This window comes from Zalophus californianus, chromosome 4, assembly GCF_009762305.2.
Source record: "Zalophus californianus isolate mZalCal1 chromosome 4, mZalCal1.pri.v2, whole genome shotgun sequence".
In the NCBI taxonomy this organism is placed as follows: domain Eukaryota; kingdom Metazoa; phylum Chordata; class Mammalia; order Carnivora; family Otariidae; genus Zalophus; species Zalophus californianus.
Genome location: NC_045598.1, coordinates 189,775,804 through 189,800,206, shown reverse-complemented (window position 1 = coordinate 189,800,206; position 24,403 = coordinate 189,775,804). Strand labels below are relative to the sequence as shown.

The following is a 24,403-nucleotide window of genomic DNA, read 5'->3' as shown; positions in this document are numbered from 1 at the left end:
CAGGCCTAGAAATGCTGGGCGTGAGGTGCTGCACACGGAGATGCTGGGAAGGGTTCCCGAGACGGGTCCTGGTAGGACCTGCCAGTGCTGGTACTTGCCCAGAGACGAGATCACCCAGCGAGTGGGTGTGGCTAGAGAGGGGAGAGCCAAGGAGTGAGCCCAGGCAGCCAGGAATCCTCAGGGGGGGTGCGGGGAAGGAGGGCCTGGGGTGGTAGCACCCTGGGAGCCCGGGGAGGAAAGTGAATGGAGTGGGAAGGAGCGACGGAACTGTTTTAGTCCCCCGTGGCTATGTAACAAGTAACTAGACACTTGGTGGCCAAAAGTGACACACATGGTGTCAGCAGCGCTGGTTCCTTCCAGAGGCTGCAGGAAAGAATGCACACTCCTCGGCTTGCAGCTCCTCCTCCGCCTACAAATCACACACTCCGACCCGTGTCTCTGGTCACATTTCCTTTTCCTCTGCTCCCGTGGTCATGTCGTCTTCCCTGACCCTCCTCCCTCCCTCCTGCTAGACCCCGTGCTTACACTGCCCCCTGCCCCCGATAATCAGGATGATCTCTCCATCTCAAGAATCTTAATCACATCTGCAAAGCCCCTGTTGCCACCTGAGGTCACGTATCCCTAGATTCTGGGGATGGGGCTGTGGAGGTGTGGGCGTGGTGGGGGGGCACTCTTCAGCCGCCAGGGCTGGACTCTGGTCTCCAAAAGACTCCCATCTGGAGGTCCACTGCAAGTCTCACCAGCTCTAAAGCCTCACACGTCAACATCCAAACCCCGCACATCAGGTGTGGAAGAGGCGCCAGCTGAGTAAGAGGCCCAGTGGGAAGAAAACACGCTGGCATTGGATTTCACTAACGGGAGCGGCCCCATCGCCGCGCTCCTGCCAACCCTGGCTCGGGACTGCAAGAGCCCCGAGTCCTTCAGCACAGGGCTGCACTCACACAAGAACCGCGACTCCCGGGCGGGTGCGCCCGCCGGCAGGTGCACCGGGAGGGGCCCCGCCGTCCCCGCGCCGCGGCGCTCGGCGGCCCGCAAGGCCACCGAGAGGCCGAGCCAGTCCTCCCGGCTGCCTAGAGCGTCCCGGAAGTGGCCCGGGGAAGGCGGCAGGGGCGGACCGGCGGCCGGGAGAGCGGCGGCACTTCCGGCGGCGGCGGCGGTTGCGGCCCGGGTCCGCAGGTGAGTGGGGGCAGGGCCGGGGGGCGGGCGCCGCGCGGTGTGTGCCTTCCCGGGCGGAGGCTCCTCCCGTGCCAGCCCCGCCGCCGCCGCCGGGTCTGGCCGCGCCGCCGCTCGCAGACCCTCGGGGCCCCGCCGGCGGAGAGGGTCGGTCACGGGGTCCCCGCCCCGGGACCTACCGGACGGGGACTTGCACGGTTTTCCTTTTTTCTTTCCGGTGTGCGCGTTTGCCCCGGGCCGAGCTTCTGCCCCCAGACGTGGGCCCCGGGAAGGAAGCGCTTTCAAGGCACGCCGGCCCTCGTCGCCTTGGCCCCGGCGTTCCCGTGGAGGCCCCGCACCTGCGCTGTGGGCGGAACCGGGCCTGCTGACGCCCCTCCCCGGACCCGCCGCTCCGGCGCCCCCCGAACCCCCCCCCGCTCCGGCGCCCCCCGAACCCCCCCCGCCTCGGCGCCCCCCCCCGGCACCCCCCAGAACCCGCCCCCCCCCGGCGCCCCGCAGAACCCGCCCCGGCGCCCCCCCCCCCGGCACCCCCCAGAACCCGCCCCCCCCGGCGCCCCGCAGAACCCGCCCCGGCGCCCCCCGCCCCCGGCACCCCCCAGAACCCGGGCCCCGGCGCCCCCCCCGGCACCCCCCAGAACCCGCCCCCCCCCGGCGCCCCGCAGAACCCGCCCCCCCCGGCGCCCCCCCCCCCCCCGGCGCCCCGCAGAACCCGCCCCGGCGCCCCCCCCCGGCGCCCCCCAGAACCCGCCCCCCCCCCGGCGCCCCCCAGAACCCGCCCCCCCCGGCGCCCCCCAGAACCCGCCCCCCCCGGCGCCCCGCAGAACCCGCCCCGGCGCCCCCCCCCCCCGGCGCCCCGCAGAACCCGCCCCCCCCCGGCGCCCCGCAGAACCCGCCCCGGCGCCCCCCCCCCCCGGCACCCCCCAGAACCCGCCCCCCCCCCCCCCCCCGGCGCCCCGCAGAACCCGCCCCGGCGCCCCCCGCCCCCGGCACCCCCCAGAACCCGCCCCGGCGCCCCCCATCAGACCGCGCCCCCTGACGCCCCCCAGCAGGCTGCGCCCCCCTTCCCCGTGCACCTGCCCCTGCGCATTCCTCGCCCGTGGATTTTCCCTGTGTTTGCCCCAGTCTCTAAATTACTTGTTTTCTTTAGTGTTTCTCCCTCATGGCCCCCCCGCCCCCCCTCACACCGCTGCTCCGCTTCCTTCTCCTAAACCCTTCAGGCTCTCTTCTCAGGTCCAGGCTTCCCCTCGCGGGGAAGGGGAGCTAACGTGAAGGGGCGCGCCCTCCTTTGCCTCCTGCCCGCTCTGTCCCTTCATGCCCCCCCCCCGCCCCGTGTTTTGTCTGTCCCCCCCGCACAGGAGGATGAGGTGTGTACACCCGTGTTCGTGTGGCCTCAGTCTCAGTGCTTATGTTAAACTCACAAGGCTAGAAACCGCCTTAATTCTCTTGCTGTACGAGGTGACCTTTTGGTTTAAGAAATTGTTCCAGAATATCCGGTTATCTGAATTTCAGTTTTAAAAGGAGTTTTGTCTCGCAGGCGGGACCACAGTGTTTTCAACTACTGAATGTCACCCTGCACACATCTTGCATACACCCGCATGTCAGGAAGAGGAAACATCTAGAACCCTCCGTTTCAGGGGCGGAGCCTGCAGGAGGCCTTTCTGGGCGGTTCCCCCTCCTGCCCTCTGCTGTGCTTGGACTTAGTCTCTCATGGTGGCCTTTACTTCCCTCTGCTGCCGGGAGGGTCAAGCAGTACACTGTCATTGCTGCCCTGGAAGCAGGATGAAGATAGATCCCTGAAGGAGCAGCGTGCTCACCTGGCAGACCAGGAGGCTGATCCAGAAGGGGGAAGGGATGTGCCCAGAGCTGGCTGGTGATGGGCCTAGAGTTAGTCTTCGGGGTTCTTGCTACATTTGAATAAACATCATTTCTCTTGAGTTGTGTCCTCAAAGAGCTACATTTTTATGCTCCACATACGAGTCGTCCTGTGGCCTCAGCATCTGCACAAGGTGGGAAGACACAGCCAAAGTAAGGGTTTGGGTGGGAGGCAGTGGGGAGTTGCTCGAAGCCCACCTGTGAGGACTGCATGCCTTCCGTTGCAGGACGGGATGACTGGCGGTGAGCTGGCTGTAGCCTCCCTGGCGATCTGCCATCTCTCCTGGGTGAGAGGGGCCAAGTCATGAAGGAACTGAGGGGACGTGGGCTGTGAGGGAGGAGATGGGACTGTCCCAGCAGACACTGCACTGAGTAGGCCAGCAGGGCCGGTCACTGCCGGCAACAGGCTGGAGGATGTTGGTGTCGTAGCAGGCCAAGTGCGGTGGGGATGTGATTCCCGAAGGATCCAGCAAGGCTGCCTCTAGTCTCAGCCCTGCAAGTCTGCTCAGCGCCGCAGGGAGGGTCAGGAGAGGATGGAGTTGTCCAGCCTGAAGGAGCGGTGGTGACCGAGAGGTCGCTGGAAAGAACCCGTGTGCCCAGCTGGGCAGCCTCCCGGACGCTGCGTGCTCGGGCCAGCTCCCGTGTCGGTTGCCCCTACAGCACTGTGGTTTCTGCTGCAGCTTCCCTGTGCACCTGAAGTCAAAAGTGCATGCCTGCAGGTCGCCCAGGCCCGCGGTCTGTAATGTTCTTTCTTCCCCTGTTCTGCCTTCCAGTTCCTAAAGCACGGCGTCAGACAGTGCCGTGAGCCCGGAGAGGCATCCTGCGGAGACAGCACGGCCTCGCGTAGCCAGAAGCCAGCTCCCGGGACCCCTCGACGCTCTGGTCCACATTTGAAGGGAGGAGCGGCCACCGTCCCCCTCAGAGAAGGCCAGGAGTTCCAACGGTGTGGACACGTCCAGGGACAGTGTGACACGAGTCGTCTCTCCTGCAGAGAGGCAGGGAGGCGGCAACATCGCTATCACTGGAGGGGGGATCAGAGGAGGAACTGTGGCTCGTGGTGGCCCAGGATCAGTGGAACGGGACAGGCCGGTGAGGGAGCAGAGGACGGGGGGAGGAGAGGCAAGGAGTCCGCCAGGACCCCCTCCCACGTGTGTCCTCCCCAGCCCCTGGGGACAAGCCACTGCCCCCCATGGCCTCCAAGCAGGCCGCTGGGCGGAGCCCAGGGGAGAAGCGCAAGAGGGTGGTGCTGACCCTGAAAGAGAAGATTGACATCTGCACGCGCCTGGAAAAGGGGGAGAGCAGGAAGGTGCTGATGCAGGAGTACAACGTGGGCATGTCCACCCTGTACGACATCAAGGCCCACAAGGCGCAGCTGCTGCGCTTCTTTGCCAACTCAGACTCCAACAAGGCCCTGGAGCAGCGTCGCACCCTGCACACGCCCAAGCTCGAGCACCTGGACCGGGTCCTGTACCAGTGGTTCCTGGGGAAGCGGGCCGAGGGTGTGCCTGTCTCAGGCCCCATGCTCATCGAGAAGGCCAAGGACTTCTATGAACAGATGCAGTTAACGGAGCCCTGCGTGTTTTCTGGCGGGTGGCTCTGGCGTTTTAAGGCCAGGCACGGCATTAAGAAGCTGGACGCGTCCAGCGAGAAACAAGTGGCCGACCACCGAGCAGCCGAGCAGTTCTGTGGCTTTTTCCGGAGCCTCACGGCCGAGCACGGCCTGTCCCCTGAGCAGGTTTACAATGCCGATGAGACCGGCCTTTTCTGGCGGTGCCTGCCCAATCCCAGCCTGGAAGGTGGGACAGTGCCCGGCATCAAGCAGAGCAAGGATAGGCTGACCGTCCTCATGTGTGCCAATGCCACCGGCTCCCACAAGATCAAGCCCTTGGTGATTGGGAAAGGCGGCGGCCCCCGGGCTTTTGGGGGCATTCAGCACCTGCCTGTTGCCTATAAAGCCCAAGGTAACGCGTGGGTGGACAAGGAGATTTTTTCGGACTGGTTCCATCATATCTTCGTTCCGTCGGTGAAGGAGCACTTCCGGGCAGCGGGTCTGCCCGAGGACAGCAAAGCCATTCTGCTGCTGGACAACGCCCGCGCCCGCCCGCGGGAGTCCGAGCTGGCCTCCGGTAACATCTTCACCGTCTTCCTGCCCGCCACCGTCACCGCGTTGATTCAGCCCATGGACCAGGGCATTCGGAGAGATTTCATGAGGCACTTCATCAACCCCCCCGTCCCACTGCAGGCCTGCCACCCCCGCTACAGCATGAACGACGCTGTCTTCAACGTGGCCTGCGCCTGGAGTGCCGTGCCCCGTGACGTCTTCAGCCGGGCCTGGAGGAAGCTGTGGCCCACGGTCACGTTCGCCGAGGGCTCGTCTTCGGAGGAGGAGCCGGAGCGCCTCCGAGCGAAGCCTCACGATCAGACTTTTGCACACATCCTGGAGCTGGGGAGAGAGGCCCCGGCCCGCCCTGGCAGCCGGCTTCCCCGGGGCGCGGCTGCAGAGCAGGGCGGGCTGGGTCGTGTGGCTGGAGAGGGCCTGGCCCCGGCTGCCGGGAGCCCGGAGCAGGCCGAGAAGGACGGTGACGAGGCGGCCTGGGAGCAGGCGGCCTTGTCCTTTGACGCCGTGGTGCGCTTCGCTGAGGGACAGTCCTGCTTCACGGCGCAGGAGGTGGGGCAGCTGCGTGCGCTGCGCTCGGTGTTCGCCAGGCAGAGGCAGGTGAAGCGGCGGCGTGTGGCCCTCAGGGCCATGGTCAAACTCGAGGCCCCCCAGGAGGCCCCCCCTCTGCCCTGCTCCTCCACGGCGGGCGAGCACTGACGTCGGCGCATCCCTCACCTGCGGGCCGGAGCTTGTCCGGGAGGTCGGGGTGCCTGGTGTGGGCTCTCGGCCGCTCGGGATGGCCCATCCCCGCGCGTCTGGTTCATCGCGGGCTTACCATGTTTTCCGTCCTGGCACGTCAGTGTGAGCAGCCGCTCCGGAAGGGTCCCGTGGCCAGAAGCCAGGACCGTGCCAGGCAGATTCTGGCCTCGTGTTTGCCAGCTGAGCCCTGCTGTGTGTGTGGGTGGAGATGTCTGTCCATCCAGGAGGAGCAAAGCCGGCCCTTGGGCCAACTGATGGCAGTACCTGGGGCCACTTGCCAGGGCTAGTGTTTCCCTGGGCCCATCTGCCTTCCCCTCGGGGCGCGGTCTGTGGTGTGGCGCCGTCCCTGAGTCAGGTGGGCGCCCCTGTCTGTGGCTTTATAGGTGGCGGGTCGTCACTTCAGCCATGAACTCATTTAGCTGCGCCAGCCTCCTGCAAGTTCCTCCGTGTTGCCAGGAGGTCTCACCCCTTGGGCTGGGACCCCAGGGCGTGGGGGCCGCACATCGGGTTGGCACGGTGGAGTCGCTTCCCCTAACGCAAGCAGGACTGTCTGCCCAGGCCTCCCGTTGCCCCGAGGGGGCCCTGGCGCACTGTGGGCATGTCCAGCGTCCTGGTGCCGAATCTACTCCGTTGTCCGAGCCCCCGTTGTGCAGGAGTTCGTCCTGATCGCCTGCATGTCACTGAGTTTGCTGAGGCGTTCAGAAATGTGTCTTAGGCGTGCACTTGTGACCCTGCATAAGATGAGCTGTTTGGATTTCCAGCTGTGTTTGAACTTCGGCGTTGGCTGTTCACGCCTCAGTACCCCATGCGGGGAAGAGCCGGCTCCACGGCTTGGTTGTGGGAAGATTGTGGCTCCCTGCTGCCCGTAGCCTGGACTGGCCCCCGGGGACAGCGGCGCACCCTCCTTGCGCGCATATGGGGGGCTGTGACTTTCTGTCTTTCACCTCTGCGCCCTGGCATTCCGGCCTGGCCGTCTGGCCAGCTCGTGGTTCTCAGGCCGCCCACCCCCCCGCGACGTTTGGTTCATTGTCCATTCCTCTGCTGTGTGTGCATCTTCCCAAGCATAAGGCGACGGTTGTTGCTGCCACAGTGTCACCCTGTGGACGTGCGTGCTTCCTGCTTTAAATGCAGGGCTGAAGGTTGTGAACCGAGCAAGGCCATTTTTCAGAGCGTCGTTGTAGAGCCTTCAGGCCAAATTGCCTCAGGGCTGTGCTGCCGTTGCGCCCTTTCCTTCCTGTGCCCAGGGTGACATCTGTGCACCCGTGTGGTTGGCTGCCAATTCGGACTCATGTGGCTCCGTGGTGTTGAATTGCAGCTGCTTGCGGTGTCACGGGACGTGAGGTGTCAGGGGTCCCTGGAGTGCCTGTCCTCATGTCGGTGTAGGTGGTGGCGGCCCGGAGAGGCGGCCGGATGCTGAGGAGCTCCCCCGTGCTTCTCGAACAGTGGGACTTCACTGGCTGGGTGCAGCCAGGGGAGGGGCAGGACACGTGGGGCTCCTGGGTCCCCGGTGGAGGCTTTGTCCCATCAGACTGTAGACCCCAGGCCATGGATTCGTGACCTGCCCCTGTCCTGGCTGTTCTGTGGCCGGTCAGTAAATGCTTGTCATCGGACAGCCTGAGGGGTGTCTGTCCTCAGAGCGCACCTTTCAGAAGCAGCCACAGAGCACGGCCCCAGCTCGAACCCTCTTGCTGCTCGGGAGGTTCTGGGGCAGAGCAGGCTCTGGCCTCCCCTGCCTCCCTCTCTGATGGGCAGCACGCTTCTCTGCATGTGGCCTCTGCTGCTGGCTCGGGCGGAGCCAGGTGCCGCAGCCAGCCACGGAGCCACATGTGGGTGGTGGCAGAGGCCCAGGGCCCAGCGAGGCTGTCTGGGGAGCTGTGCGGCCCGGCGGCTGGTGAGTGCCTCCACCCCATCCCGCCGCCCACCCTGCCCTCTGGGAGCCCCTCCCAGCTGCTCCGCTCAGCACTTCCTGCCCGGCCTCTCAGGCTCAGGGGTCAGAGTGCTTGTGCCTCAGAATCCTTCCCAAGCAGTTCTGGGTGGAGCCCGACTAGACTGGATGTGAAATCGGAGCCAGTGCGACCAGTGCCCCCTTCTTTCCTCTCTGGCCATCGCGGAGGCACCTTCAGGAGGCCTGGGCTCTGCGTCCCCCACGAGCATGAGGCCCAGAGTCCCAGCGGTAGGGTCCACGGGTGCGGCGTCTGGGAGGCTTCTCCATCCCCTTGAGCCATGCTTGCACCCCTCCTGGCTAGTCTTTCCTGGGCCAGAAGGCAGAGCCTTTGGAGGCAGCTCAGGACCCTTGGAGTCAGATTTGGCCCTGGAGGAACGGGGCAGAGGCAGGGGTAGGCGGCCATGCAGACTGCGTGCTTTCCCGGGAGCCCGGGGTGCGCGGGAAGCAGAATTTGGGGCAAACGGGACCCGCCACTGCTGCCCTCAAGGGCCAGCCTGAGCTGCTGTGGGAAGCGCAGGTGCCAGCTTCAGCGGCCTTTCTCGCTGTGCAAATGTGCTCACGCTTCATCCATCATTGAGCATAGAGTGTGGCAGGTGTTCACTGCTGGCTCTGCACTGGCCATTGTGCTCGGCCCGAGGCCGGAGGGTGATCAGACAAGGCCCCTGGCCTGCCCCCGGAGGGCGAGGGCTTACCGACAGGGCAGGGAGCTGCTGGGGAGACCGGGACATGGGTGAGGGGCGGCAGGTGGCTCTAGGTGTCAGTGGGTCCATAAGGGCGGGAGAGCACAGACAGGTTCCTGCCCGCCTCGGGTCCCGCCGGCAAGTGCAGGAGGGCGACCCAGGGTGGTGAGGCAGCTCCGCACGTGGAGCCAGGCTCCTCTGCCGCTTGGGACCTGTGGCTCCCGCGTGTGTTTCAAGACCGTTCCAGGTCCCACCCTGGTGTCTGCTGCTTCCACCTCTCAGCCACAGGAAGCACACTTCCTCTGAGCTGCCCCTCCGCCGACACGCGTCACTTCTGCTCCAGTCCTTTGAGCCGGGTCACGGTCCCACAGGCCCCACCGGCCACTGGGGCATCTGGGCAGTGTGGCTGGAAAAGGGAAGGTGCGCACCAGGGAGCCATCTGGGAAAGCCGGGCCGGGTCTCCGGACTCCCCCCTCTGCCACGCCCTCTCCAGCAGCCGCGTCCTGGCCTCAGCCCCTCTGCAAGGACACAGCGGGCAGATGCCCCGGGAGGGCCCGGCGTGTGGAGGCTGGAGGCAGGCAGCCCGTGGTGGTCTCGGCTTGGGTGGGGGCTCCACGCGGAGACCAGCCCCGGAGAGCTGGGCCTGCCATCCTCCACCCGCAGGGCTGTCAGAGACGAACAGCCTTGTCCGGAGAGGCAGGCTGTGACCCAGTCCCCTTCCCACCACAAAAGGACTGACTTCGCTTGCGTGAGGTTCAGGGGCGCTCGCAAAAGAGGGAGCTTGTGGAGAACAGCATGCGGGAGGAGCGGTGGATGGATTGGTGACGGGCTGAGCTGTAGGCTGGCTGTGGGTCAGGAAGACTCTCACTAATGCTAGGAGCTGTTCTTCCAAAGGAGCCAAATTTACTTGGATTAGGCTCTGAAACCTTTATGCCCAGGGCGTGACTGGAAAACCCAGGGCAGTCTGCCAACAAGGAGCGGCGCCGAGGAGCTGGTGTGGGCCGGGAGGACAGTCCAGCTTTGCCGGAGCTGCTGTCCTCCCAGGATGACTGTGGGCCAGCCCAAGGCTGCACCCCTGGAGGCAGCAGAGGCCGGAGCAAGGGCTGCGGGGGCAGGGAGAAGCCCAGTGCCACACCAGCAAACAAAGTGAGGGACAGCAATGCAACCCGGCGGGGTGGCCAGGACCCAGAACTGCGGCAGTGCACTCCCCGGAGTGACCCGTTTCCCACCCGAACGTGCAAACAGGTATGGCTCAGACTCCAGGAGAAAAGTAGTAGGCTGCAGAGCCGGCGGGCGCTGGACTTCACAGGAAGATACTTGAACTTGGCCCTTTTGCACATGGTTGGGGGGGCGTGGGGTGAAGGGAGAGACTGGTGATGGCACGTCACATAACATCAAGGGGAAGATGAAAATGATCACACCTAGAAGAACCGAGTGGGGGTTCCGGAGCCGAACAGTATGAGAACCGAAGTGGAGAGTTCCCAAGGGGCTCAGCAGCCGCTGTAAGCTGGCAGGCGAAAGAACCCGTGACCTCGACTGACCCGGAGCCCTAGGTGACCACGCAGGGCAGGGACGCCCATGTGCCACCAGAGCCCCAGGGGGAAGAAGGGAACAAAAAATACACGGTGCCCGAAAAATCCCCACGTTCATCTACAAATCAGGCCCAGTGAGCTCCAGTGGGACCAACGGTGTGATCCACAGAGTCGGGAACACAGGGAAAGCTGTCCCCGTCCCGAGGACACCCAGCGGGGCTGGCGGCTGAGCTCAGTCGGGGACGGTGTGGCCCGAGTGCTCAGGAAACTCACGGCCAAGACTCCCGCGTCTGCCAAAGCGCGCTCTCAGAATAAAGTGAGTGAACGATGTTTGTAGATGCACAAAAACAGAATTTGCTGCTGGTGGGCCCGCCTTCCAAGAAATGGTAAAGGAAGTTCTTGGGGCTCAAAGCAAGTGACTCAAGACAGTAAATCAGATCCACTCAGAACAAAGCCCTGCTAAAGGCAGTTCTGTCCTCAGGGGAGACAGGGTCCACTTGACGTTGGACACCTTTGGGGTTACGGGCACCAACCCCCTGCTGCCCTTTCCTCTGGCAGCTCCTGCTGCTGCTGCTTTTTTTTTATTTTTATTTTTTTAAGATTTATGAGAGATTTTAGAGAGAGCATGAGCGGGAGGGGCCGAGGGAGACAGCATCTCAAGCAGACTCTGCCCAGCACAGAGCCAGACGTGGGGCTCGATCCCATGACCCTGGGCTGAAGCTAAAAGCCGATGCTTAACTGGCTGGCCACCCAGGTGCCCCTGGCAGCTTCTTGAAAAAGCCTGTCATTCCATAAAGTGACAATCTTGGGTTCATCATGTTTGTAGATGTGCCCTGTGTCACAACCACACTGGAAGGGTCTCCGGCAGGAAGTGAACACGTCCACATCCAAAGAACATTCTGGTTGGCCTGAGAGCAACCACTTAGGAGAGAACTCAAGAGTCATGAACAAACCTGTTAGAGAAATTTAAGTGCTACGTTAGAAGAAACTGCAAAAGCCGCAGGTGAACGGAGGGACAGAAAGACGCGGGACCCTCAGCACGGGGACCTGCCACGCCTCCCTGACCCTTGCTGAGCTTGGCAGTGTGGTCCCCGCCACACAGAGCAGCCCCGAGGCCCTGTGCGGCCCCGGACCTCGGCTTCTCCCGCAGAGCCAGTGGCAGCTGCCGGGACCAAGCCCCTGCAGGCGGGGCTGCGCTTCGGGCCTGGAGGGCGGGTGCTGTGGTGGCCGCTGGCCACTGTGGCCGCCACGAGTGCTCGGAGCTGGCCAGGACCCGGGAAGGGCACTGTGCTCACCACTGCCACGTCAGGCCGCACGGCACTTCCAGGCACACGGATTTATGTAAAATTGACCGTTGTCCGCAAACTTGCCTTAGAGAACTTGTTCTGTATTTTGGTGCGGAAGCATATCTCGTGGGCACCCACACAGGGCAGTGTGCGCTTCCCATGCCCTCTCCCCGCGGGGGCGCAGAGGGCCTCCAGGCCCCCCGCAACCCGTCTTCACCTCCGTGTCAGCGCACACCAGCCCCCACACCACCCAGAGCGCCGTCCTTGCCCTCTGCTGGCAAGTCCTGGGCTCAGGCAGCTGGAGCGAGATGAGAAACAGTGGCCTCCACGTCCCAGGGAGACCTGGGAAGGGAGCTTCAGAGGTGAGGGGCCCCGTCTGAGCAGGGGCAGGCAGGGTGGGATGGCTCTCCACGGTGGACTCGGGAGGCGCGGACTGCCTCCTCCCCAACCCAGGGCACACTTTCCAGCCTGAGGCTGGGTATGCTCCCTGCTCAAGACCCGGGACCCTTGGCATCTACATCTGTGGCCATCCATCTACACTGGGGAGCTCCGGGAGGTCGGGACAGGCTTTTCCTTACCGGCCCCCGCACTGGGCTGCCACAGAGGAATGTTCAGGAAGGTGGGGGCGGGGCAGCAATTCTTACAACTGGAAAAAAACCTGCTAAAGCCCAATGTGGCTTCCGTGGCTGGGAGCCACGGCACAGGAGGTGCGGCTCTGGCCGTCCAGTCCTCGAGGCTGAGCGTGCGTCCCACCCTTCAGGCCCAGAGACGCACAGGGAGGCAGGAGGGAGAGGGAGCCGAACCAAGTTAGGGCCCCAGCTAAATGCTCCTCAGAGAAGGAGGGGCAGTGTCGTTCCACCTGAGCCAATGTGGACTTGGGAGCCAGCAGGAGCCCGGGACAGTCTTGTGTGCGGAAAGGTGGCTCTCCCAGTGCCATTCAGGACCCTTACTCATTTATCCAGCCTTTATTGAGGCTTTTCATGCCCCGGGGGCTGCCTGGCTGGTGGGACAGAGGTGAGCAGGGTGAATGCAGCCTGAGAGAGGTAGGCCACCGAGCAGAAGGTTGGGGTTTTAGGAAAGGCTTGGGGGAACTGAGAGGGCTTCATGGAGGTGGTGAGCTTGGAAGTGGGCCAGGGAGGGTGCACAGGAGTTCTCTGGCTGAAATTGGGAACTAGGCCTTGTAGGCAGACAAGGGCTCGGGGAGGCTGCTGCAGGGCAGGAACAGCCCCCAGGTAGGTCAGCCACCCAGCAGGACAGACAGGATACTTGGTCCCGGCAGGTGGGGTCATGGTGGTGTGAGAGGGTGGTCTCTGGGCTGCCTCCCGCCCAGCCCTTCCCCTCAGTGCTCTCTCTGGGCTCCTTCCCAGCCTGTCCCCATCAGGGAGCCCCCACTGAGGTGCTGCAGCTCTACATCCAGGGAGCGAGGGACACCTTCACCTGGCGGAGGTGGTGACTCCAGGACTGAGACCCTCCAGTCTACAGCAGGGACTCTGGGAGAGGCAGAATCTCAGGGGATGGCCTGTGCCCTGGGGACCTGAGTTGACTGGGGCTTAGGGACTGGAAGAGCCTCGGATGGACAAGAGGGAGCCCGGGCAGGAGAGCTAGGGCCTCGGGATTCTGACCGTGGGACTGGCTATGGCGTTCCCCTGCCAACGGGTGCAGGGTCCCCGTGTGGCTGTGACCCACCGGCATCGGACACCAGAGCGCAGAGGTCGCCAGGCTGCCCAAGCCCAGGAGAAGCCCCACAGAGGGCCAGTGGCCTGGGCCCAGCCCGGGTGGGCTCAGCACCTGCTCTGCCACAGGGGCTGAGGGACTTGAGACGAACATAGCCTTCTCTGGTCCTTAGGCTCTGTTGGAAATAAGAAGAGGTCTGTGGCCTGCCAGACCCCCTCCACTGTGGACAGGTGGTGGGCTGGGGGCTTAAGGGGAGAAGTGAAGGGGGGCGGGCCCCAGGCTGTTGTCACTCATCAAGAGGCTGCCCAGCTGAGGCCAGTTCCCTCTTTGGGCAGCTGCCAGATGGGCCCGGCCCGGTCCCAGGCCTGGCCGTGTCCCCCCTGGCCAGCCCCAGCAGCTGGAGGCACTCTCCTCAGTCTCGGGGTCTTCTGGCTCTGCGCTGTCTGTCTGGGCCCTGCTGGGCCCGGGGGACCCAAAGAGGACCCCATGTCCTGGTTGGCCTGGGCTGGTCCTGGTGGGCACCTGGTGTCTGGGCACAATCCTTAATAGCATCCTTTCACTCTCCAGGGTCTGGGTCTGGACAGTGCATCTCATGGGGACACCCTGCTGAGGCCCACTCTTCACACGATGCCCCCACCCCTGGTCGGGCAGATGGGCCGTCTGATGCTACAGGAGCTAGCCTCAGCCTGGCCCATGTGTCGGGGGCCATTGTTCCAAGGTCCACCTTGAAATGTGGACCATGACCTCACTAGGCTGGGGGGGCCTAGAGGCCCACAGGTGGTGACTCTCCCCCAGGGATGGGCCTCCAGCAGGAAGCAAGGAGCAGCAGGGAGGCTGTTACCCAGGTGGGGTGTGGGCATCTGCCCTGTGGGTAGGAGTGGAGGTGAGTGTAGACCAGGGGGCCCTTGACGTTGGGAGCCAGGGGCCTGCAGAAGCTAACCGATGGCTTCCAGATCTCTAGGCTGGGCGGCAGACCTTCCCCACTACCCCCACCCTGAGCTTGATGGGCTTACTACTCCAGTCAGTGGGACCCTGGAGGGATGGAGGCTCCAGTGGCCTCTCCGTGTCCCCGACAGTCTGCACATCCCCCCACTGGCGGATATGTCCTCAGCTGGCCCGAGGCCTCGGATGGGCAGCTGGATGCCGTGGAGTGAAGGCTCTGGAGCCTGGGGTGGTCGCTAAGCCGGGGCCAGCCTGGACCCTGAGGAGGGGAGCTCCGCTGGGCCACCGTCTATGGCCTGGGTGTCGGGGCCGGGATGGGCCTGCACAGAGGGGCCACCCCGGTCCTCACACGGCCTTCCGGTCTCCCAGCGCTGCGGTGCGGCCACGGCGGGCTTCTCCCCAGCGGAGTCGGCTCTTCCTGCCAGCTCCCAGCCGGCCCTCCTTCCCCGCCTTTCCCCTCTCTCGCTTCCCTTTCTGGGGTCCCAGCCTGCACCCTGTGGTGGGACGGCCCCACCCCAGATCAGCCCCACTCTCACCTCCCTACCACTTCTCTGCCAGCCACGTCCTCCTTCCACTGCTGGTTCCAGAGGCCCTGCTGCTGCAGAGGGCAAGGCTGGGGGTCCTGGCTGGAACGGGGGAGACAAACATGGAGAGACATGCAGCCTGTGGGGGAGGACTTGGGCAGGGGCTGCGGGAGCTTGGCCCCAGTGGCTGGTGGTAGGAGGTGCTTGAACTAGGCCTGGGGCTGTCTGGTGGGGGAGGCCCTGGCCAGGGCAGGTGTGCGAGGTGGTGGGTCCCTGGGGCCCGCCATAACACACTTCCTCTTCCTTACTGAATAAGGTATTTTGCCCCTTTTCAGGGGGCAGTCGTTTTAATAAAGTGCTTTTTTTCTGTGAGCGCAGAGTGCAAGACTTCCCCCTAGCTCAGGAACGTGCCTGTTGCCAGCAACTCCAATGAGGGCACCCATGAATCTCCTCTTACTTGTGGCTCCAAAAATGAGGCCATGGGCTCTCACTGTGCCTCATTCTTTAATTAAACAGATACTGGAACAGCAGAGAGGGGCCAGAGTGTCAGGGCAGGGGAGGGGTCGGCGGGACGGCAGCTTCTGGGAGGGAGGAGCCTGGGGCTGGGGGGAACGTGCCGGGGGTCTCCCAGGGCCCTGGCAGGTGCTGGCCCTCTGGCCTCCCTATGTGGGGTCAGCAGCTGCTCTGCAGGACCCCCGGCCAGCCTCTCCCTCCTGCTGCTGGGCCCCTCACTCACCCCTGCTGCCTGCCCCATCTCACCATTCCTAGACCAGGAGAGCCCCACAGCACACCCACAGGCTTCTGACTGCAGCCCCCCCCCCCCGCCCTGTCATTTGTGCAGGATGCATTGCCCTGCAAGGAGACCCATGTCCCCCACTTCCCAAGGACAGAGGATTAGATGCGCGCACTCTACTGCAGCTAAAACAATTAAATCAATAAAACAGCCCTTCTCTTGATTGAACTTAAAGTGTTCAATTAATTGAATTGTATTCTCTAGCTGCTGTCTGCCAGGTAATGAATGCATCACGGGCCTCTCTCATTAGTAGTCACATTTTCTGTCTCCACTCTGAGTGCCATCTGGGCAGCCCTGGGTGATCCCCTGAGCACAGAGGAGGGGTTTGGGAGCAGAGGAGGGGCCCTGAGTTGGGATTTCTGTGCCACTGTTTCGGGGACAGGCGTGTGGCCCTTTGGTTTTGAGTCTTCCTTGGCGGCCCCAGTGAGGCCCCAGGGGTGTGGCCCTGCCAGGGGCTGTGCTTGGGGACTCTCCACGGAGTGCCAGGGCACTTCATGCCACAGAGCATGTTTGGAGTGAAGAAAAGTTCTAGAGATGCTAGTGAGGGGTGCACGACATTGTGAATGTGATCAATGCCACTGAGGATGGTGAAAATGGTATGTCTGTTTTGCCACGATGAATACAGAGTTGTAAGAAATGGGAACAAGGGCCTAGTGGTCAGGACCTGGTGGCTCTGGGCTTGAGGGCGTGGACAAGCCGCGGGAGGAACAGGTGAGGCCACCGAGAGGCCAGCCCTAGCGGGCCGCTGGAGGAACAGGCACCCAGGGCTGGGGACGCCTGGGGACTGCAGCCTGAGGAAGCAATGCAGGGTGTGGGGAGACATTCCCTAGCCCGTCCCTCTCATCCTGCCTCCCCGTGCCCTTCAGCAACCCAGCCCCCAGTCCACAGGGACACAAGCCTGGGGCAGACCAGGGCTGACCTTGCAGGAGGGACCGGCCAGAGGGGCCTTGGGGCTGGCACAGTGGGGGAGCGCTGGGGGTCTTTTGCTCGGTCCTTGCATGAGCAAATGTTTACTGAACACCTACTGTGGGCAACCTAGGCCTAGAGGAACAGAGGTCAGACACCCCTCCTGCCCCACCCCTGCTAGAGCAGGAAGAGGCCCTGGGGGGCAGGGCTCTGGGGCTCTGTCCTCTGCCTGGCCGCGCTCCGGTGGGGTGAGCCTGAGGTGAGTGCTTGGGAGGCCATCCAGGCCTGCCTACCTCTGCCCACCATCCCTCTTTCATCACATTTATGGAGCCCCACTGTGTGCAGACCCTGCAGATTCTGCTGTGCATGACAGCAGGCCCGTGTAGCACAGGACTCGCAGGCCAGGGGGAGATGGTCAAGGAGAGAGGCCTTGGTTATTCGTCGTGTGTTTGCTGTGAGCCTAGGAGGGTGAGGGGCAGCTCCAAGGAGGAGCGAGATCAGCCAGGAGCAAGGACCAGGCTGTGCAGGGACATGGTGCTCATAGACATGGCCTAGGTCTTGGCCTGGCTTTCTTGGGTTTGTGCCTGGGTGTTTTGAGGACTCAGCCTGATAGATCTCCCTGTGCAGCCAAGAGCACATAGCCTTGGCAGTCACAGACCTGGCTCTCAGTCTTAGCCGTGCCAGAATGTGACCCTGGACAGGGCACCCTCCACCCCTGAGACCTGTCTTCCTCTTGGACATCTGTGAGGTCAACAGAAATAATACATGGGGTATGTCCACCACAGAACTGGCACTCACTTGGGTTTAGCAAATGATCACTCCTTCATTCATTCATTCACTTTAGGCTCTCATTCATTCACTCATCCATTAACCCACCGATCCATCCACCTAATTTTCTACACACCCTTCTATCCACTGACTTGGCCACTCACTCACCCCCCATTCACCCATCCATCCATTCATCCATCGTCCGTCCATCCACCCACCCATCCACCATCCATCCACCCATCCATCCATTCACCCATCCATCCATTCACCCATCCATCCATCCATCCGTGTATCCATGCATCCTTCTACTCATCCATCCATCCATCTGTCCATCCACCCCTCTCACTCTCACTGAGCAGCCTGCTGTGATTTTGTTCCCTCCTGGAGCTTACTGCATTAGGTCTCCCTTACTCTTGGGCACCACTGGGGCCGTGCCTTTCCCATACTTAGAATAAGAGCTCACAACGTGAACTCCTTATCAATCACTTCCCAGATTCACAATCGAGTTGTAGGTGTTCCCACCTTAGAGATGGGAGCAGAGGCCCAGAGAGAAAGGACAGATCGCTGGCGGGCTACAGATTAGACCAGCTGAGACACTGAGTTTCTTCTCAAAGTGTGCTCAGCCTTCTTGAATGTCCTCCACCTGGACTTCTGCTTTGCTCCTGATGGGTGCCAGGCTGTGCTGGGCCCTAATACCCCTCATCTTGCTGCATCCTGTGGATGAGAGTATTCCCACCCCTTTACCAGTGGGGAGCTGAGGCCAGAGGAGCTGGCTTCCCTGTGTCCACTCAACCAGGCACCCACTGGGAGCAGAGGCAGTCCTTCAGCCTCCTAAGTCATGTGTATGGCTGGCCCACTGCCCTTGAAAGTCACCTGAGCCACTAAGAGACCAAGCCCCAGAAATTCTCAGGAATGGAGAAAAGGCTCTGGAGCCGTGGGGTGGGTGCGGGACTTGTAGTAAGAAATCCACTCATGCCTTCACTACACAGCTGGTCACCACCCCACTCCTTCCCACAGAGCAGTTCACTTCCTCTGACAGCCCAGAAATTTCCAGAGTCCAGCTTTTCTCCTGGTATTTGCATGCTAAGCCACAGTGAGGGGCTTTACCTGGCTCCACTCCCTGAATTAGGTGTCCTTGGTTCCCGGGCCCTGATGGGAAATAAGAACATCCATCAGTAGCTCACTGCCTCCCATGACCATGGCCACGTGGGCAGAAGGGACGTGATGGGACCAGAGTGGGCAAGTAGAGGGTGCCCCATTCCAACCAGAGGTGCTAGGGCCCATGCTCGAGCCTCGTCTGATGGGCACTGGGACTTCCTGGTCCAGTGGCCTTTTCTAGCGACCAGTGCGGAAGTGCTGCTAGGCGTGGGCTCATGGTGCCACCCTGGGAAGTCCCTTCATTCTACCATCCAGAGTCACCACATGAACCTGGGTCCAGGTCAGCACTGGGGCTTCTCTTGGGGTCTCCACTGGTTCTACAGTACTCCCATCCCCTCTCTGGTTCATCCCATCATCCTCAGGGGCTTTGTACCTACCACGTGCCAGTCCTGGGCACTGGGGACACTTGAGGGGCCATGACCTGAAGGGTGACAAACACGTGACCAACCAATCCCAGAACATTCAACAGCCTTAGGACCTGGCACGTGCAATGTGCAGGGGATGCATCATGGAGGGCTCTCTGGAAGGGGCCACCAGCCAGCGGCAAGGAGGGATGGGCAGTCTAGGTGGGGGTGCAGCACGGGCAGGGGCAGGGGCTCTTCAAGGCCAGGCAATAGAGGACAAGGCGTCCACAGACAAGGGGCACGTATGTGGAGGGACACAGGCAGGGCCACACCACCCTCTTGTTCACATTCTGCAGCAACTCCTAGAACCTCACCCTCCTGTCCTGTGTCCTAGGCTGTTGGACTCCTTGACACTGGGGACGCTGGTGCTCCTAGGCACTTTTTTTTTAAAAGATTTATTTATTTATTTGTGAGAGAGAGAGAGAAGGAGGGGCAGAGGCAGAGGGAGAGAGAGAAGCAGAGTTCCCACTGAGCACAGAGCGTGCTGTGGGGCTCAATCTCACAACCCTGAGATCATGACCTGAGCCAAAATCGAGTTGGATGCTTAACCACCTGAGCCACCCAGGCTCCCCAGCAACTTTTTGTCTCCATCCTTGCCCACTCCTGGGGACCTCTCCCACTCCCGGGGACCTCTCCCACTCCCGGGGACCTGCCCACTCCCGGGGACCTCTCCCACTCCCGGGGACCTGCCCACTCCTGGGGACCTCTCCCACTCCCGGGGACCTCTCCCACTCCCGGGGACCTGCCCACTCCCGGGGACCTCTCCCACTCCCGGGGACCTGCCCACTCCTGGGGACCTCTCCCACTCCCGGGGACCTCTCCCACTCCCGGGGACCTGCCCACTCCCGGGGACCTCTCCCACTCCCGGGGACCTGCCCACTCCCGGGGACCTCGCCCACTCCCGGGAACCTCACCCACTCCCGGGGACCTGCCCACTCCTGGGGACCTCTCCCACTCCCGGGGACCTGCCCACTCCCGGGAATAGTGTGTGTAGGTGTGGAGGTCTCCCTCTGCCCACCCTGAGCCTGCCAGCCATACTGTGCTCTCTGGGCGGGGGACATAGCAGGATGTGGCCCCTCCCACCCTCGGCCTGGGCATGGGCTCTTCAGCAGGCCGTGTGGTCCCTGGTCACAATCTTCTCTGCCTTATTTGAGGTCCAGCCACTTAGTCATGGGGACCTTGAGCCTGAGACTGAGCAGGCAGGACCCCTGGGCCTTGCAGGCCAGGCTTGTAGACTTCTGGCGCCCCTCGGTCCTCCCTGCAGCCTGGCCCTGTGCCGGCCCCACCTCAGCGCCCCAGGCGGGGCAGCCCACACAGAGAGAAGAGGGGACTGTGTCCTGGGGAGGGACCTTGAGCATACCCAGGGGAGGAGGACCAGGAGCAGGAGGGTAATGGGCAGAAAATACACAGAGACGGGGTTTTACTGTTGTGTTTGCTGCAGGGTCTGCAACAGTGCCTGGTACACGGGAGCTGCTCGGGGGATTCCTGCCTGCCTCCCTACAGCTGCCTGCTCTCTGTCCGCCTCACCCTCAGCCACCGGCCCGACAGAGGAAGGGGTGCCCCGGGCTCCTGCCAGCCCCTCTGGTCCTGGGCCCACCTGCAGGGACATTCAGCCTCAGGGGAGAAGGTCAGCCTCGGCATCATGGACCTCTAATCCATAGAGAAAAGAAGGGGATGGTCAACCTGGACCATGGCCCCACCACCCTCCCCAGCCCTCGCCCCCCCACCCTTCTCCCACAAAGGCTAGAGCACATCCTCCTCTGCCCTGGAATAAGTTCCCCTCCTCCCCCCACCCCCACCCCAGCCCACGGGCCTTCTCGGCTGGACCTTGCTGCTCGCCTTCGGCCTCCTTTCCAACATTCCATGCCTCCCCTCCTCCCAGGGCTCCTTCCTTCCTTTTCTCAAACATGGCAAGCTCATTCCTGCCTCAGGGCCTTTGCATGTGCTTTCCTCCCAGCCTGAGTCCATCCAGGTGGCTCTGCGGAGTCCTCCCTGGGCACCCCACTATGGTGGGTCCTGGGCGTCCGTCTCACCATATCAGCACACAGGCTTTGTCTCCTGGCTGACCCTCAGGGCCCCAAAGCAAGGGTGGTCTACCAGGAACCAAGCCACACAATGCAGGGCCGCATTCACTCTCGACTGGAAAAACCAACGGTAAAAAGTATTCTGTAGTTAGCTGGGAAAACTGAGCCTGGTCGGGCCTCAGATCCTAGCAGGGATGGTGCAAGTGTTACTGGAGTCATGAGTCATGTCTGTTTCTATTCCCAGGAGGCTTGTTTCACAGATACATACCAAAGGACTTACGGGAGAAGGGCGTGGGGTGTGGGGTTTGCTCCAAGACGCTCCAGGAGAGAGGGGAGAACGAAGGGGAAATGGGGAATGTTGGGCAGGGCAGGGCGACGAGGGTGTGCGGGCCCTCACCCTGTCCCCACCTGTGCGTGCTGTTTGCTCGGGGAGAGGCTTTCACAGGGGCCGAGGAGGGGCCTCCAGGAAGAGCCGCTGCCTTTGCTCAGCAGAGCTCTGCCCGCCCCGGCACACGGGGGCGCTGTTCTGCGGCCCCCACGGCGCACACCCGGCGCCCCTAGAGCCCAGGCCCGCGGGGGCTGTGCAGTGTGGCTGCTGGACGTGCCTTCCCCGGAGGCATGAAGGCCTCTTGCCACTGAAGAGGAGGGTCCCAGTAGACCCCCGGGGGCACACCAGCCACTCCCCGTGGTCACTGCTTGTGGGTCACTTCTGTCCCTCTGGGCAGCGCGGGGACCGGCACAGGAATGGCGGGGTTGGTCCCTTCCCCAAAGGGGGAAGGAGGGGAGGGAGGGAGGGAGGCTGGGCCCTCAGCTACAGGCAGGCAATGCCCAGGTCCTCCTACCCCAGGGAGACCCCACGTGTGGGGCTGTGTGACATCCTGCCCCAGCTCCAGCTAACACGTCCCTCCTGTGCACGGACACGGCCCTGCACCACCTCCCTGACAGCGGCTCCCCCCACCCCCTCAGGAACAGGGGGACAGAGATGGCCCGAGGGCACACAGGTCTAGAGGGCAGCTCGGGCCCAGGGACTCTGAATCAGGAACCCTCTCAGCTTGGGAGAAAGCCAGACCTCCCCAGATTGCCTGCCTGAGACCACGGAGCTTGGAAAGTCTGTTGTGCCCACTCAGTGCCCACACGGGGAGCCCGAGGCCGGCTGTGGGGACAGTGGTCTGGGCCTCCATCTGGCTGGGGTTCATGGCACGGGGCTCCTGTGCCCTCCTGAACTGTGGCCGGGTCCTCCACCTCTCTGGTCCCAACCAGACCTTCTGGGGACATGGGCCTTTGGAGGTGGAGAAGGCCGGGCCAGGGGGGTGGAGTGTGGACTATGCCCACCACTGCCCCGTCGCACAGGGGTCCCCAGGCGCCCCTGACCACTGATCTCCCCCCATGTGATGCCCATCCCGTGTGTCTACCTCCCTGGACTGTGGGCAGGAAGGGACTGTTGGGCACGGCCCAAAGAAGAGTCTAGAGCCCCCGGGCCCAGCAGGGGGGTCGCCGCCCTTCTCTGGCAGGGTCAGCCCACTGCCCTGGGTCTGGGCCAGGGGCACAGCAAGGTGAGGGTACGTGGGGCTGCCGCGTCTGGTTTGATGGGCTGCTCCCACCGCCCCCACAGAGACGAGGCTGTAAGGTGCGGTTGTCACTCCTCTGTCACACCCTCTCCGGGAACAGCCTCCAGCCTGGGCACAAGAGGCCCGTGAGTGTGGACACGGCGCCTTCAGCACCCCACAGACCCGCACCGGCCAGGGGCTCGCTTTGCTCTCTCTCCGGACTGCGCAGTGCCCTCTGCTGGACGCATGAGGGAGTACGCGTGACTCCAACCCACTGCCGCCAACGGAGCCAGAAGGTTCCACTCAGCCGGGAGCCAGGGATCTGCTGTGCCTGGTCTGGGCAGGCAGGTGTGTGTCTGGGTGGCCGAGACATGGGGTGAAAGCCAGGCGTCTCCTCACAGTCCCCAAGGCGCCTCCCTTCCCAAGCCAGTACCCACCCCTCCCCCCATCCCTTCCATGCCTCCTCTCCCCTCCCACCTCCACTGTCTACTGCCCACCGTCAGCCCAGGGCCTTGTCATTGCCCAGAACACTGCAGCCTCCAATCTTCCCGCCTCCTCCCAGCATCTCCTACCCCAGGGAGACCCCAGCGTCCAAGCACTGAACCCCACGAGGTCCCAGAGCTTCTCAGGGCTGAGGCCAGGCTGATTCCTCTGGGCAACGCTGTGTGCCCAGGACAGGTATGTGCCCCATAAATGCCAGGAAAAGTACACGGAGGCCACAAAGGCAGCTGAGGAAGGCACACCCGGGGTGCCCAAGCATATGGACAGGTATGGACCATTCGCGGTGATCACTGGTACCCTATAATGCTTCCTCCCGACAGCAGGAACAGTAGGATCCCACACAGCCTGAGCCCCAGACTATGCTCCAGACCCAGGTGCAACACTGAGCCCTGATCCCAACCACAGGCTGAGTCCTGAACATGGTCACACACTGAGTCCTGATCTTAAGTCACACACTGAGCCCTGACCGTGGTCACACTCTGAGCCCTGACTCTGGTCACACTCCGAGCCCTGCCCGTGGTCACAGGTTAATCCTTGAAGGTAGTCACAGGCTGAGTTCTCACCCTGGCCCCTGTATTTTCTCAGCTCCCAAAGAGGGCAAGACCAGGGAGCCTGGAGCCCTGTGTGTGTTTTACTCTTAACCTCTAGAAGCCAGGAGCCTGTGCTGACCTCCTGCCTCCTCCCACGTGTGACTCAGTGCTCTCCCTGGCTGAAACACTCCCCCTGCTCCGCCTGTCACAACTCCAGCTCTGAGTGTGGTTCCAGGTCCCCTGGGTGACAGCCACGGTCCTGGGTGTGGGGGCGGACGAGTGGTCCTGGAGCTGACTCACTGAAGAGCCGGGGGAGGCGTCAGTGTCCGAGCCGGGCTCCCCACACAGCTCCCAGACTGCAGCTCTCCCGGGGGCTCCTGGGGAAGCGACCAGGGCCGCGTTTTCCTGCAGAACGGAGCACATGCAGTTGCACGGTAGGCAGGGGCCTGCCGGGGCCAGAGCAGAAATCCCTCTGTGCCGGGCTCCACCCTCTGTGGCCATGGGTCTTTGGGGCCTAGTGGCCACCTGCCCTGCCCCCCCCCCCCCGCCACCTAACAGGGTCTTGGGCTCTGGCCCTTCCCAGGCACCAGCTGGAGTCGGTGGCCTCCCGCTGCAGAAATCAGAAGGTTGCAGGTCCCCGGGTGGGGTGAGCCCAGAGAGCCAGCCGGGGGCCCCTGAAGGGGCAGGGAACTCCCTTCTCTCAGCACCTGTCTTGCCTGGCCCTGTGCTCCCTGGGACACAGCTCCCACCTGAAGAGGCCTGGAGACCAGGGGCTGGGGGATGCAAAAAAGAGCCCGAGAAGCTTCCCAGAGGGGACACTGGGAAGGCAAGAGAGCAGAAGGTCAGTGTTGGGGCGGGGAGGGGGCATCTTCCAGGAGGGGGTGGGGCCAGCGTCCGGAGGAGCCCAGATCACTTTTTAAGGGCTCTCTCGCTGACTCTCTCCTTTTCCTCCCCATCATAGCAGGCTGCTGTGCAGGCTGACCAACAACTAGTGAGAAGCTGGAGCCTCCCGTCGGCGGCCAGGCTTATGAACTCAGGAGTAGATATGTCCTGGGTCCATCCCTCAGCTGATGCAGGCAGCCAGCCTGGAAGGGCGCTGAGCAGAGCCCTGCATGAGCCCAGGCCTCCAAGTTCCTGCCCCATGGATGCCGAGAGAGAATACGATGGCTGCTTGAAGCTGCTGACCTCGGGGCATACGCCCCATCCCTCGGGCCCTCCCAGACCCCTCCACTTGGGTGGCACCCCCCGCCCAGCTGCTCTGAGTGCTGGCTGGGAACAAGTCACAGC

General features: G+C 63.1%; 1 protein-coding gene across 6 annotated transcripts; it reads left to right on the top strand.

Moving 5' to 3' along the window:
- Nucleotides 1–1,114: 1,114 nt before the first annotated feature.
- JRK (Jrk helix-turn-helix protein) lies at nt 1,115–19,969 on the top strand. Of its 6 annotated transcripts, XR_003516368.2 has the most exons (3): nt 1,115–1,176; nt 3,819–6,257; nt 19,956–19,969. XR_003516368.2 is itself a non-coding variant. In XM_027573259.2 (2 exons), the coding sequence occupies exon 2, from the start codon at nt 4,235–4,237 to the stop codon at nt 5,858–5,860; it is 1,626 nt and encodes a 541-aa protein (XP_027429060.1). In that variant the 5' UTR covers nt 1,115–1,176; nt 3,819–4,234; the 3' UTR covers nt 5,861–15,419. The 6 variants fall into 6 exon arrangements, 1 of the variants encoding a protein (XP_027429060.1); XM_027573259.2 differs by lacking the exon at nt 19,956–19,969 and having other exon boundaries at nt 3,819–15,419; XR_003516370.1 differs by lacking the exons at nt 3,819–6,257; nt 19,956–19,969 and adding an exon at nt 2,708–3,097 and having other exon boundaries at nt 1,117–1,176.
- The last annotated feature ends 4,434 nt before the right edge of the window (nt 19,970–24,403 follow it).